Source organism: Vombatus ursinus, unplaced genomic scaffold (genome assembly GCF_900497805.2).
Source record: "Vombatus ursinus unplaced genomic scaffold, bare-nosed wombat genome assembly UNPS02014768.1, whole genome shotgun sequence".
NCBI lineage: Eukaryota > Metazoa > Chordata > Mammalia > Diprotodontia > Vombatidae > Vombatus > Vombatus ursinus.
The window spans coordinates 9,118,238-9,131,946 of NW_020954546.1; the positions used below are offsets into that span (position 1 = coordinate 9,118,238).

Consider the following 13,709-nt stretch of genomic DNA (forward strand, 5'->3'; position numbering starts at 1 on the left):
TCTAGTCTCGTGGTAGATAGTAAAGCCTGGTGGAACTCAGGATGCATCTATTCCACATAGGACTGGGCCACCCTGGGTTTAGGGGGCCATCCATCCCTTGAAAGCCCCTATCAGCCTTTGGTGAATATAATTACAGAGGGAGCGATGGGAGTTTATTCGCCTGGAATGCCCACCTAGTGTTGGATTGGAGACCATGATTTATGGCTAAGTTTTCTAGAAAGTGGGAGGAGTACCATTTATCTTCATGATTGCTAAAAAGTTTTTCCTTCTGTCAAGCAGACTCTTCTGCCCATTGATTCAACGTCTTTCCCAACATAAACTCAATGCTAAAATGGACAACGCAGAGTCCAACAGGACTATGATCTTTCTCCCCCAGGATATTGTGCTTCTGTTAAGATCACTTCATCTTTTCTGGGGGGACTGCTATGTCACACTCTTGATGAGTCTGTAGTCTTCCAAAAACCTCTTTTGTGTGAATAACTCTGACCATGTTAGCAACCCTCTTCCTTGGTCTTGTACTTCCTGAGTTAAAAAAAAAAACAAACAACCACCAAAAAACACCAACAAAACAAAAACAACAAGACATTTATCTCTATTCAATTTCATTTGCAATGTGGCACAGAGGACACATATTCGAGTGTATAATAACAAACCGCTAACCATGCAGGAAGTGCCCACTTGCTGAGGATCACCCAGCTTGTTAAGGGTTAAACACCAATGCAGCTCTGGTCTGTTTGGATAATAGATGAGAAGCCAGACTCAGAGTTGGAGAGCCAATGGCCAGATTCCTCCATCAAGCAGAAAGGCTGGTAGCTGGTAGGTAATGGAGAGTAAGATGGCCTGATGGCTCCAAGTTGGGAAGACCTGGGTTCTGTTTCTGACACTTACAGGCTGTGTGACCCTGGGCAAGTCACCAAATTTCTCAGTGCCCCAGGCAACTTTCTCAGATTGAGAAGATGCTGCGGCATTCTTCCAGGAGGCTCCCTATTCTGTAGAGATCACAGGTCTGATTTTGTTTTTTAAGACCCTATGGGATTCCTCCCAACCCTGCCTCTCCACCCCTGCCTTGGGATTCCAGAAAGCAGTCCAAGTGGAGAGTCTCGAACTTGGAGGGAATGGCCATTTGGTTCCTCCCTTCATTGTACAGATACAGAAACTGAGGCAGAGAGAGTTTCCCCCCAGGTTCCACCAAGCAGCTGGGGCCAGAGCCTGGGTTCACGACCAGGACTTCTGCCTTCAGCTCTCGGTTCCGATCTCGTACCCTCGGCAGTCCTCAACACTTCGGTTAAGTCACACTTCTGCTCCAGGGTACCCCTTCGAACCCTGGGGATGGCTCTGGCTCCTCCCTCCCCCCCGGGCTCTGCTCCAGGTTCGTCCCACGGTCACGGTCCCGGGTGGGAGAACAGGCCACGCTAAGGACGGTCTCCGGCTGCGGCTTGGGGGGTGTTCGTCCCGGGGGGTCGTTTCTGGAGGGTGTCCTCGTACTTCTGCAGCTGAGCCCAGAAGCCCGGGTTGGGCTCGGCCACGGGCCGGGCCTTCTTCACCACCTGGAGGGGCGGACACGCACGTGAAGCAAGTGGGGGGACCCCGGCAGCACCCCCTTCCTTCTGGGCTCAGTTCTGCCCGTTTGGAGGCGTGGCTAGGCAGAGGCCGGCGGCCAGGGCTTGGAGGACGCCCGGAGGACTGGCCCTGCACCCACCACGGGAGATCTCCCCTCTCTGAGTCTTGGGGCGAAGGAAACAACACGGGCGGGGGAACACGCTGCGTCGGAGCCGGTGAGCAGTCTCCCTACTCTTCCCGTCCAGAGACCCAGGGCAGCCTTCCCGAGGCCCCACCCCCTAGGGGACGCGAAGCCCCGCCCTAGCCCCGCCCCCACACCACAAGGCCTGCCCACCACCCCAGGTTCACTCCGCCCCCTTACTCAAAGCCCCGCCCCAAGCCCCGCCCCTCCTCGCTCCAGTCCTGCCCCTACTGGGTCCGGCCCCGCCCCTTCTCCCGCCCGGGCCAATCACCCAAAGCCCCACCCCTACCCGCGCCGGCCCCGCCCACCTGGAAGGCCTGCTCCAGGCTGAGGCCGCCGTGCCGCATGAGATAGGCGGTGCACACTGCGGCGGAGCGGCTGCGGCCGTTCTTGCAGTACACGAGGCACGTGCCGCCGGCGCGCGCGGCCGCCTCCAGGGCGGCGCAGCAGGGCTCCAGGTGCGTCAGCAGGTCCTCGGCCGGGTCGTCGAAGATGGGCACGCGCAGCGTGCGCACGCCGGGCGCGCGCGGGCACGGCTGCTGCCGGGTCACGTTGACGCAGAACGTGACGCGCTCGCGCGCCAGCACCTCCGCGTCCGCGGCGGCGCGCGCGGAGCCCAGGAGCAGCCACGGCGTGACCCGCGCGAGCCGCCGTCCGGCCTCCGAGCTCGTGGCCTCCGCCGGGCCTCCTGCCGGAGCTGCCGGCTCCGCGTCCATACCCGGTAGGGAGGAGGCCGAGCGGAACCTGGGCTGCCCCGCCGCCCGCCCCTCCCGCGTGCTATATTTATCGCAGCCGCCCGCGCTCCCTCTCCCTCCCCCGGGTCCTAGTGCCTGCCCTGCCCCGACCCCACCAGCGGGGGGGCCGGGAGGGAGGGAGCCCTGGCTTCAAATGCAAGCTCCTTCCAGTTCTGGGCCTCAGTTTCCCCGTCTGTAAAAGGAGGAGCAGATGGGCCAGTCAGTGGGGAGGGCATTGGATAACGGGTGGGTGGAAAGCCAGAATGTTGTACTCATGTCCTTGTGATATCAGGAGAAGACAAGGACTGTCTGCAGCACGTTGGGTGGACCCCTTGGGATGAACTTACGGGAGGGCATGAGTCACTTAGGATGGTTTGCTATCTGCAGCTGGGAGGGAAATTTCCAAATGAAGGAACTCTGGGATCTGAGAGTAACTTACAGCATCATGAAAAGATTACTTCCATGAATAGGGTTTAAGCAGCTGTTTACGTCGGATTTGGAGGTAGAAAGGATCGTAATTGTCAGTGCAATTTATCTTGCAGATGGAACTGAGGTCCAGAGAAGTGAATTCACCAAGGTCATTTACTTGGGACTGGAACCCAAGTCCTTTCCGTCAAAATCCGTTGCTCTTTTGACTTCACCACGCTGCTTGGGGTTCCCTTGTAGTTCAGACTGGCACGCAGTAGGTGCTTTAAAATCGCCAGTTTTGTGCACCTTCACTGCACTTGGTTGGGAGAACGGGGAAGGAGAGAATGTGGTCTCACAGACGGGGTTGGACCTGATTGGCCTTGCCATCCGATCCAATCCGATCCGATCCAGTCCGTACCTGAACTGGACCTACCTCTACAGCCTCCCTGACAAGGGCCCGGCCTCTAAGGGCCTCCAGGCTTGTGAGTTCCTTGAGAAACTCTTTTGTCCCTCTTTGTGTCCTGAACGCAGTGTCTGGCCCACGTAGACGCTGAATAAATGCTTGTTGTTTGGCCGATTATCCTGCAGCGCTCATTGTTATTGGCAGCGCTCATTATTAGGAAGAGTTTCATTCATTCATTCATTCATTCATTCATTCATATATTAATTCATTCATTCATTCATTCATTCATTCATTCATTCATTTATTTATTTTTACATCAACTTGAAATGTGCCGCCCTTCACTTTTCTCATACTGCCCCAGGTTCTGCCTTCTGGGCCTAAGAATATCTCTCGAAATACTTAATGATGTCCGGCTCATGCCCCCTTCTCCCTACTGCCCTCTACGCCAAAGTTCCCGCTTCCTTCGGGCAGCTCTCTTGGAGTGGTCACCAGTCCCCTCTTTAGCATGATCTCTTGCCTCTGGCTGGATGCACTCATTTATCGGTATGGCACCAGAATTGGACGTGCTGGTGTCTCCGATGGGTTCTGATCCTGGGGAAGTTTTATGGAATGTTCCGGTCCCTAATTCTTTGTGAATGTAGCCTAAGATCCTTCCAGCTCCTCCGGCTCCTGCCTCTCAGGGCTGATGCTCACTGAACCTCAAGTTCACTAACACCCTCTGGGTTTTTGTTTCCGCTCAGATTCATCCGGCCCCATTTTCACTTGTGAAGTCGTTTGTTTGCCCATTTACACGTTTATCCCTTTTAAACTCAGTCTTGTTATATTCAGCCCGTTGTCCTCTCCTGTCAGCCTCCTTTGGGATCCTGTCAGCCAGTGTGAGATATCGTTTTGAGCTTTCTGTTATCCGCAAATTTTATAAACGTTCATTCCCTTATTCAAGTCATTGGTGAAAATTGAACTGCTGGTGTAGTGAAATCATGCTGGAACCTCTAACCCAAATCTTGGCTCTGCTGTAGTTTCTGAACGGGCACCTGTGTGACTGGGTAGGTCGTTTCCCTTACCTGGGTATCAATTTATTTATGAAACAAAGGGCTCGATCCATTGAAGTCAGCAAACATTTATTAGGTGTCAGGCATTGTGCTAAGGACTGGGGATACAAATACAAACAAAATGCAAAAAAAAACCCAACAAAAAACAAACAAACAAACAAACAAAAACAAATGCAAACAATCCCTGCCCTCAAGGAACTTAGATTCTTATGGGGAAAGAAGACAACCCTTAAGAGAGCTAGAAAAGGAACGAAGTGATGGGGATAAGAAATACAAACCAAAAAAAAGAAAGCTAATCCTTGCCCTCAAGGAACCTACATTCTAATAGGGGATGGCAACATAAAAAAGGAGCTGGAAAGAGGGTGGAGCTGGGAGCGAGATGGTCAAGCCTGGAGAATAAAGGAGAGCAAAATGGAGGCTCCAGGAAGAACTCTGCAATGGGAGAAGGCTGAAACATCAGGGGCAAAGTCCAGAGAAAGAAGCGTGATTCCTGCCGGCCCTTCCTCTCCATCTCAAGGTTTTCTTCCAATTTTAAATCTGATGAGCAGAAGGCCAAGGGCAGATTCCTGAGTGATCCTCCAAAGACTTCCTTCCCCATTGCTGGGGATCCATCAGTGACTCTTTGGGGCCAATTGTGAATCTGCCTAGCCATACTATTGCTACTCCTGTGCTCTTGTCCACAAAGAAAGACTTCATCAAATTTCACGGTGTAATGAGTTTCTTCCCCAGTAAGGAGCTCAGAATAATAAAGAATCTCAAATTTTAGTGAATTTTAGGGAACAGGAGAAAATATTATGAACTGTATGAATATGAAACATTATGAATAATTTAGTGAACAACGTAAACCTAGGATTCAGCGTACCCAAATGGTGGGTTTAGATTCTGGGGTCAGACTTGCATTGAATCCCAGCTTTGCTACTTAATGCTCTGATATTGAGTAAGTCACCCCCCAGGGCTTTAGTGTCCTCATCTGGAAAATGAGGAGGTCAGACTGGATCACATCTAAGGTCCCTAATAGGATATAACCTCATTTCTTTTGGACCTCACCCTTTCGAAATTTGTGACATTTGAATTGAGGTTGAACTGAAATTTAGCTTTGTTCTGTTTCTGAAGGGGGAGCTAAGCAAACAGTATAAGCAAGATTTCACTGAGCATTTTGACTTGAGTGTGTTTTAAAAAGACACCAAGCACTTTAGAAACATATATATAATATTTATACATGTATTTAGAAATAATTGTTATGCCAATTACAAATCATTACTCACTAAAGTGGCTTCTTAAGGACCCTCCATTGAGATTAGGTTGTCCTAGTTCAAATCAGTGTACATACTTGAAAGTATTAACCCAGTGTGCCTTAAAAAGGCCTCTTTATATTTTTCATTACTTCAGATTGGTCTTTCCCAATTTGTGGGACTTGAGTGAGCTGCTTCACGGTAGGCCCACTCCCATACAAGCACTCAGAAAGTGCTTTCTTGTTTGATGGCCTCAGTTGTCATCTTTTGAGGGAGAACATGTACACCCGATGCTTTATACTGACATCCTCTTACTTAGCAGATCTCACACTGTGGTCTGGGAACCCCTGGGAGTTCCTGAGACATTTACAGGGAGGTCTGCAAGGTAAAAACTATCTTCATTATCATAATAAATTTTTATTTTGAATATGATAAAAATCAATCTATATAACCTGCATAAACAGAAGTGCTTTGAACAGTGCCTGGCACATAGTAGGTGCTTAATAAACATTTATTGATTCACTAACAAAAGCTCTTTTGGGGGTCCTTGATAATTTTTAAGAGTGTGAAGGGGGTCCTGAGACCAGAAAGTTTGAGAACTGCTGCCTTAGCTCATCATTCCCATGCATGGGATTCGGTTGCACATTGCTGTGATTTCTGTCTCTGGGGGATAGCAGAGTAGTATCTGTGTCGTGCCTGATGCCTGGAAGGTTTCGATACTGACAGTATCATTTTTTTCCTTCATGCTTTGGTTTTACATGGATTGCGTGGAGGCTATTTCTACAACCCAGATTTCTCTAACAAATAAAAAAATTCAATTTAATAATCACTAGCATTTATGTTCTCTTCCTGATTTCAAATCTGGCTAGCTGTGTGACCTTGGGCAAGTCACTTAATCCTGTTTGCCTCAGTTCCTCACCTGAGAGCTGGAGAAAGAAATGACAAAACCACTCCATTATTTTTGTCAAGAAAATCCCAAATGGGGTCACGGAGAGTCAGACGTGACTGAAAGTGACTGAACAGCCACAGCACTTATGGGCACTGAGGTTTGCAAAACACTTTGCATATGTTATCTAATTCGGCTATGCAAGTATTAATATTGAAGAACTCTTGTTGTTCATTTGTTTTTTAGTATCTCTTACTCTTCATGACCCCATTTGGGGTTTTCTTGGCAGAGATACTGGACTGGTTTGCCATTTCCTTCTCTGGCTTATTTTACAGATGAGGGAACTGAGGCAAACAGGGTGAAGGGACTTACCCAGGGTCACCCAGCTAGTAAGTGTCGGAGGCTAGATTTGAACTCAGGTCTTTCCAACTCCAAGTCTGGCTCACTGATCATTGTGCCTGCTAGCTGTCTTCATCTTTGCTATGTACCAAATTTTGTGCTAAGTGCTGGGGGTACAATAGAAAAGGCATCAGTCTCTGCTCTCAAGGAGCTTACACTCCAATGAGGGAGTGGAGGTGAGGGCAGTGTTTGCACGTGGGAAGTCACTGGTTTGGTGAGGAGAACTTTCAGGTAATCCTCGTAGATGTCTTGGGCAGAGGCCCTGGTAATGTCAATTTGATAACAGTTCTTAGAGCTGGAGGTAGATTGTGTGTGTGGGGGGGGAGGGGGGGGTCATGGTCCCAGTTTGGAATAGCCTAGCTTCTTCGGGCACAGTTTCTAAAAGTCTGGTTTGGAGGGTGGAACAACGGCAGGGTAGAAATAGAATTAGTAATAAGGTTGCATTTATATAGTACCTCCTGTGTGCCAGACACTTTACAAATATTGTCTGATTTCATCCTCATAACAGCTCTGGGAGGTAGGTGCTATTATTATTATTATTTTGCCATTGAGGAAACTGAGGCAAACAGAGGTTTAAGTGATTTAGCCAAGGTCATGCAGCTAGTTAGTTTCTGAGACTTGATTCGAACTCAGCTCTCCTTGACCCCGGGCCCAGTGCTCTATCCACTGGGTCACCTAGCTCGCTGAGTTTCAGTAGTTTACTTTTCAGTTGAGAAGACATGGTAGGCACTCACAAAACATCAGTGCCTGGTAATATATAATACAGTGCTAGGTGAACATGATGGGCTACTCCAGTGTCTAGTTCAAATAAGTTTAGTGGTTAATTAGGCAAGAGGGATTTCAAGTGACTGGAGTAGTCGTCAAGTACAGCCTTTTGACTTATTCCGTGGAAGTTTGGATTCAGTCAGAGGGCCACACGTGGCTTCAAGGCTGCCACTTCCCACCCCTGCTCTAGGGTGAATGGAATAGCAGGGATAATGGTGGGGCAGAGAGGCATGAGCTTGGATTGGGAGATAGGGATTGGAGATAGATTGGCTTACCTGGAGCAGAAGGAAGTTTGGGGATAGTAGAGATTCAGTTGAGAGGAGAGAGACCTTTATTTTTGTAACAACAACACCAATATCTAGTATCTATATAGTGCTTTAAGGTTTGCAAAGTGCTTAAAAATATTATCCCTATTAATCATTTTGTAGGACTTTGACTTCCAGGCTTGGGCCAAAGCTATGGCAAAGATAGCACTTGGTTGATAGGATAGCCATTTAAAACGTTTTGTGACTTATTCAATCATCAAGGACTTGGATTAGACTAATGAAAAGTCAGCCCTGAATCACCCCTCTGCGCTCTCTGTGCCTTTGGAAGCAGACCCCTTTGTGTCTTTTCAGTGTGGTTTATTGACATTTTGGAGCCTTTATGGAGATAATGAAAAGCGATCTGAACACTAATTTGCAGTGATGGCTCACCTAATGAGGTAGCATTACCAAGGAGATGGTTCCAAGAGCTGTTAATGAGAGCACAAAACCTGATCCAGTAGAGTAAGAATTCATTTTATTTTGGTTCCTTGGACGAGTAATGAGAGTGGCTCGGTTCATTCTGGGCAGTGGCCAAGCCATTCCGAAAGGGGCAGCCGTTCAGAAATCACCCAAGAGATACTTAGAGGGAAATACATAAATGGATCTGTGCTTTCATTAATGTTGGTACTGCCTCCCCTAGTGCTGATTTCAGCCCATCTGTACCCTCTCTGATGGTACCATTCCTGTCCATGTCTTCCCATGATTTCTCCATAATTCTCTATCCAGGGCACTAGAGGCCTTCCACTTGGCCTGTTAATATCACTTGAAGACCAGTATAACTTTCAGACTGTTCAGAGTAGAAAGTGAGGGAAAAGTAGAGGTTGTTTGCCATCTTGGGGTACTGGTCCCACCTTAATGCCTTTACACTGTTGATTTTACCTTGTTTGTACATAGTTGTTATCGTGTTGTCCCCTCCTTAGATTGCGAGCGTCTTGAGAACAGGAACGAACTGTCTCTTGCCTTTCTTCGTATCTTCAATGCTTAGCACAAGTACCTGACACATAGTAGGGGCTTTATATATTCTTATTGACTTAACTTGATCTACTGGTTCTTGATGGGGTTGGGGAGAGAGAATAAGGGAATAAATATTTATATAACTCCTACAGTGTGCCAGGCATTGTACTAAGAACTTTGTAAATATTACCTAATTTGATCTTCATAACAACTCTGCAACGTTGGTATGGTTATTATACCAATTTTATAGTTGAGGAAACTGAGGTAAATGGAGGTTGAGTAACTTGCCTAGGATCACGTAGCTAGCAAATGTCTGAGGCCAGATTTGAGTTGGGGTCTTCCTGATTCCAGGACCAGTGCACCACCCAGTTACCTCATGATACTTACTTATGATTCTCCATCAGTGAGTGTTAGAACTGAATTTTCTCCTCTTGCCTTTTTGACAATCTAATTTTATTTTCAAATGTACAAGCCCCTTTTGTGAATCACACAAATAGAAACACACATAAATATCCATATAGTTTCACACCCAGTTACATAGTCATAAATCCAAGTCATTTGTTAAACATCTACAGTGTGCTAAGTATTATGCTAAGCAGAAAGATCGCCAAAGTGTGGTCCTGCCCTCGTAGGGCTCACAGTCTAATAGCAGGACTTTGACACATACACGGTCAGGTATACTATATCTACTACCCGGATAACACATACCCAATAATTGTGAGGTGATGGTACAGAGTTAGCCTCAGAAGAGACTTGGGTTCGAACTCAGCCTCTGACACATAGTGGCTGTGCCACCCTGCGCAATTCACCTGACCTCTCAGCGCTCACAGAGGTCAGTGCTGACCTCTCCATGACTCACATTGGGAGAAGGAGCTTGCTGCACTGAGGAAATCGGAGGTCCTGACAAAAACATAATAAAATAGTAAAACAAGAGTTGATGTGGCACTCAGCTGCCCAGTGCTCAGCAGACTCCTCCAATAGCAAACATGTGGATGCCAGGAGATAGATGTCATTTGTCATTGTGCTCTCCATGGACGCCAAGTCCTCGTGATTGGGATGTTAAAACTTCTCTCCCCCGGGGCACTCAGATGGGACTCTCCATAGCTGAGCCTGAGTAGATGCCAAGCCATGCCTGACTTGGAAACCACAGATGCTGAGACAGTACAAGGGGGAGGAAACTGCTGATTCCACCACAAATCCCTTGTCTGAAGAGCAGGCTCTTGCCAATTCAGGAATGATCCCATACATTTGCTGGATCAGCAGCCATTTTACCTGGAGGCTCACTGTAGGAGCAGGGAGCATGGCGGAGGCTCATCATTGATTAGTTCTGTGATTGGAAAAACAAACCAGTTCAGATCACAAGGAAAGGATCCACTGTGGTATTTGATTAAATCTCTGATTTATGTGGAAGGGGGGAAAATCAAAGCAATAAATGTTGAAGTAGTTAGTACCATAGTTCTCACTAAAGTGTACATGACTGCTCACAGCACAAACTACCCTCCTGTCCCTTGTGTAATTGGCCCTAGTTTCCTTCCAGAAAGCCTCCTCCAGTTTCTCACTTCTGAGGCTTCTCTTTTGTGACCTTCATTCCCAGTAAGGCAGTCCTTGATTTTTTTTTCCTAAATCTAATTTCATCTGGATATGGATGTTGAAGGAGAAGTAGAGGAGGAGGAGAAAATGTATTGATTCTGCTAGGATTACAGGCAATGTGAGGGGTGTATGGGGGGAGGGGAGAGTATATTTTTCCATGAAATCACACCACTTAGTCCATTCTGCCTACTCATAAACCAGTCCAAGGAACAAATGCTACTAGTTGACTGACCAGTCGTCAAGCGTTTATGAAGCCCCTACTACGTGCCAGGCATACAAAGAATGGTGAAAAACAATCCCTCCCCTCAAAGTGCTCACACTCTGATGGGGGAGACAATATATAGAAGGTACAGAGTAAATGGAAAGTAATCTGAAAGGAGAAGGTTCTAGCAGCTGGGGGGACAAAGGAAGGCCAAACTGGGGACTTTCTATTAGATTCTAGAAGTAATAGGGAGCCACTGGAATTCATTGGTGAGGTAGGGGTAGCATGAGCTACACATTAGAAAAATCATCACAGCACCTGAGGTAGACAAGTTCAAAATGTCTGAGGCTGGATTTGAACCCAGGTTTTCCTGACTCCAGGCTCAACTCTTTATCCATGGTGCCATCAGTTGCCTCCATATGGACCCTGGAAGATGTGGTGAGGACGATCCCCAGCTTACTCCAAGTCTCCCCACAGCTTTGTTGTATCAACATGGTCACTCCAGTGTCACTAACAAAATGGTTGCCATTTTGTTAGAGTTCTGGGTTGGGAAAATCTCTCTGCCGTTTCATCCTCTGCTGGTCATTTTTATAGGCCTTTTATAGGCCTTTCTAGTCTCTGTGGAACCACGGGATCTTAGGATTTAGAGGCGTAAGGGATTCATTATCTAGTCTTCATTTTAAAGATAAGGAAACTGAGGCGCAGAAGTGAAGTTGACTTGCTGGAGTGAGTTTGAACCTCAACCCCTATCTTCCTCGGCAGGGTCTTCAACATGAATGGGAATAGTCTCCTACAATCTGACTCATCCGCTGCTCCTACTCCCATGACCCATATGATAACGTGTTGAATCTCACCATTACCCATAACTGTGCTGCCTCCATAATTCAGGACTCTGAACTTTCCCTTCTGATTGTAACCTTCTGTTCTCCCATCTCTGTGCCTCAGTCCTAAACCTGTTCATCACCTCCAACCTAACCTGTGGTCCGTTCACCTCTCCATGCTTCTAGTCTCTGTCACCTGCTACCAGTATGATCCTAAGCACGTCCCTTTAGGCCTCAGTTTCCTCATCTGTAAAATGAAAGGCTTGGGCTAGATGGTTTCCAAGGTCCCTTCCTGCTCCAAATCTATGACTGTGTGAAAATTGTTATATTGTCCAAGTGAGCTAAGCAGGTAGCCTCCTCTGGGAAAAGTCTTTAACATTTAAGATAAATAATTAGGGATAAATTAGGGTGCCTTCCCAGCCTTCAAACAAGTAGGGAGAAGAGGCTCGTAGTTTGTATTAGTAGAGAGGTAATATAGGAAGAACTGCATCTCCTGATGGAAAGGTTCTGAAGGTCTTCCCCCAGAGGTAATAAAGGAACTACAGGTGTGCCACACCTGTTGACACCTGCTGGAACCCCAGGTTGAGAAGCTAGCCTACTTGGGATTTTAAGTGGCTGACAGTCAATAAAGATGTTGGGTTGCCCTTTTGGAAATGGCTGTTTGTTTTCTAAAGGCTCTATTTTGCTTTCTTGATAGGGGATGCTTTTGGAGGAGTTTGTATAAGCATTGGGGGGAGTGTGAGGTGGTGATTTCTTCAGACTTTCTGGGTAGAGACTATAAACCAGACAAGTGAGAAATGCCCTAAAGTGAATCTGAGCCCTTTGTGTGTTGTGAGAGTCTCTAACTAAAGGATCTGGGGATATGCTGAAGCCAGCTCAAACCAGTTTATGTGTGAAACTGTTGTTCAGTTTTCAGAGTGAGCATTTATACCTTAGAAATCAGCAAATGCTCCAAGTCAAGGCTTGATTTATTGTTTTGTTGTTTAGACTTGAGAACGTGATGGAGAAAATGTTAAAAGTGCAGAATAAATCTGGCAGTGTATTGGGAGAATATATATGTGGATATATATATGTATGTATGTATGTATATGTGTGTGTATGTGTATATATACATATGTAAAATTTTTGGAGAACTGGATGTTAAACATTGACAGCCCCCTCCTGGCTATGCGCTTGGTTCTAGAGTAGGCGCCACGGTTTAATCATGTGATCCATAGTTCTTGTAACAACACGTGCAGGGTTACCTTCCTGAGGTTATGACTCCATTGATGAGCAGTTTTGGGGCGCCTCCTAAGTGCCAGGGATATGAAGACAAAGGTAAAACTGTCCCTCCGAGCAGCAGTCTGGGAAATCCCCCTTACTGGGCTGCCTGGTCCTGCAGACTCAGAACAGCCAGTGCCAAATAAGATAACACGTAAAGTGCTTCATTAAGGTGCTTCTTATATGTGAGTGACTAAAGAAATAATTCTTCTAGCATGATCTTGTATGGTCTTGTTTGCTAAGATGCAAGTATCTGTAGGAGGGCAGAATATCACGGTAGAAAGTGGGCTGGCTGGATTTGAAGGCAGAAGATCTGGGGTTGATTCCAGGCCCTGATACTTACTATCTATGTGACCTTGGGCAAGTCCCTTCCCCTCAGTGGGCCTCAGTTTCCTCATCTGTAAAAAGAGGGGGAGGTCTAGCTGGCTCTGAGGGCCCTCCCAGCTCCAGCTCCATGATCCTTCCTCTGGACTGGTGCCCAGCATCACTCGCTTTGCTGCTTGAAGCCTCACTCCCATTTTGTAGGAACCTCTCATGTACGAGCCTCTTGCTTCCCCTTAGCACCATCCCTCCCCTAGGTCCCAGTGGATTGCTCTGGAATGGTCCACTATTTCTCTCTGCCTCTATCAGCTGCCTTTCAGAGATCTTCCCCTCCTCTATTCTCTTGGGACCCCCAGACCTCCTCAATTCATGGACTCATAGGCTCGTAGATTTAGATCTGGCGGGGACCTTGGAGATCATTAATCATAATTCCTTCAATTTATAAATGAGTCAACTGAGCCATGAAGAGAGTAAGTGACTTGCCTAGGGTCACACTGATAGTGAAGTATCAGACATGGGATTGGAACTCAAGTCTTCCTGACTCCAAGAAGAAACTGTGCTTAACCGTTTGGCCATATGTGCTCTGTATGCTGGAAGGAAGGAAGGAAGGAAGGAAGGAAGGAAGGAAGGAAGGAAGGA

At 47.1% G+C, this 13,709-nt stretch overlaps 2 protein-coding genes across 2 annotated transcripts in view; one reads left to right on the forward strand and one right to left on the reverse strand.

The window, feature by feature from the left end:
• Positions 1 to 603: 603 nt before the first annotated feature.
• Positions 604 to 2,457, reverse strand: DUSP28 (dual specificity phosphatase 28). The gene is made up of 2 exons (XM_027861504.1): positions 2,050 to 2,457; positions 604 to 1,547 (listed from the first exon to the last, which is right to left on the reverse strand). Exons 1-2 carry the CDS (start codon positions 2,455 to 2,457, stop codon positions 1,413 to 1,415), a joined length of 543 nt encoding a protein of 180 aa, XP_027717305.1. The 3' UTR covers positions 604 to 1,412.
• The window catches only part of ANKMY1 (ankyrin repeat and MYND domain containing 1), a 142,609-nt gene continuing 131,088 nt past the window's right edge, over positions 2,189 to 13,709 (forward strand). The window contains exon 1 of the mRNA XM_027861499.1: positions 2,189 to 2,199. The gene's annotated coding sequence lies outside the window, so the exon portion shown is untranslated. The remainder of the gene's footprint in view (positions 2,200 to 13,709) is intronic.

Coding starts and splice junctions, on each gene's coding strand:
- DUSP28 (XM_027861504.1), bottom strand. CDS start 2,457: ATGGACGCGGAGCCGGCAGCTCCGGCAGGAGGCCCGGCGGAGGCCACG. Junction 1,548..2,049: donor GCCTGGAGCAGGCCTTCCAG/GTGGGCGGGGCC, acceptor CCGCCCCTCCAG/GTGGTGAAGAAGGCCCGGCC.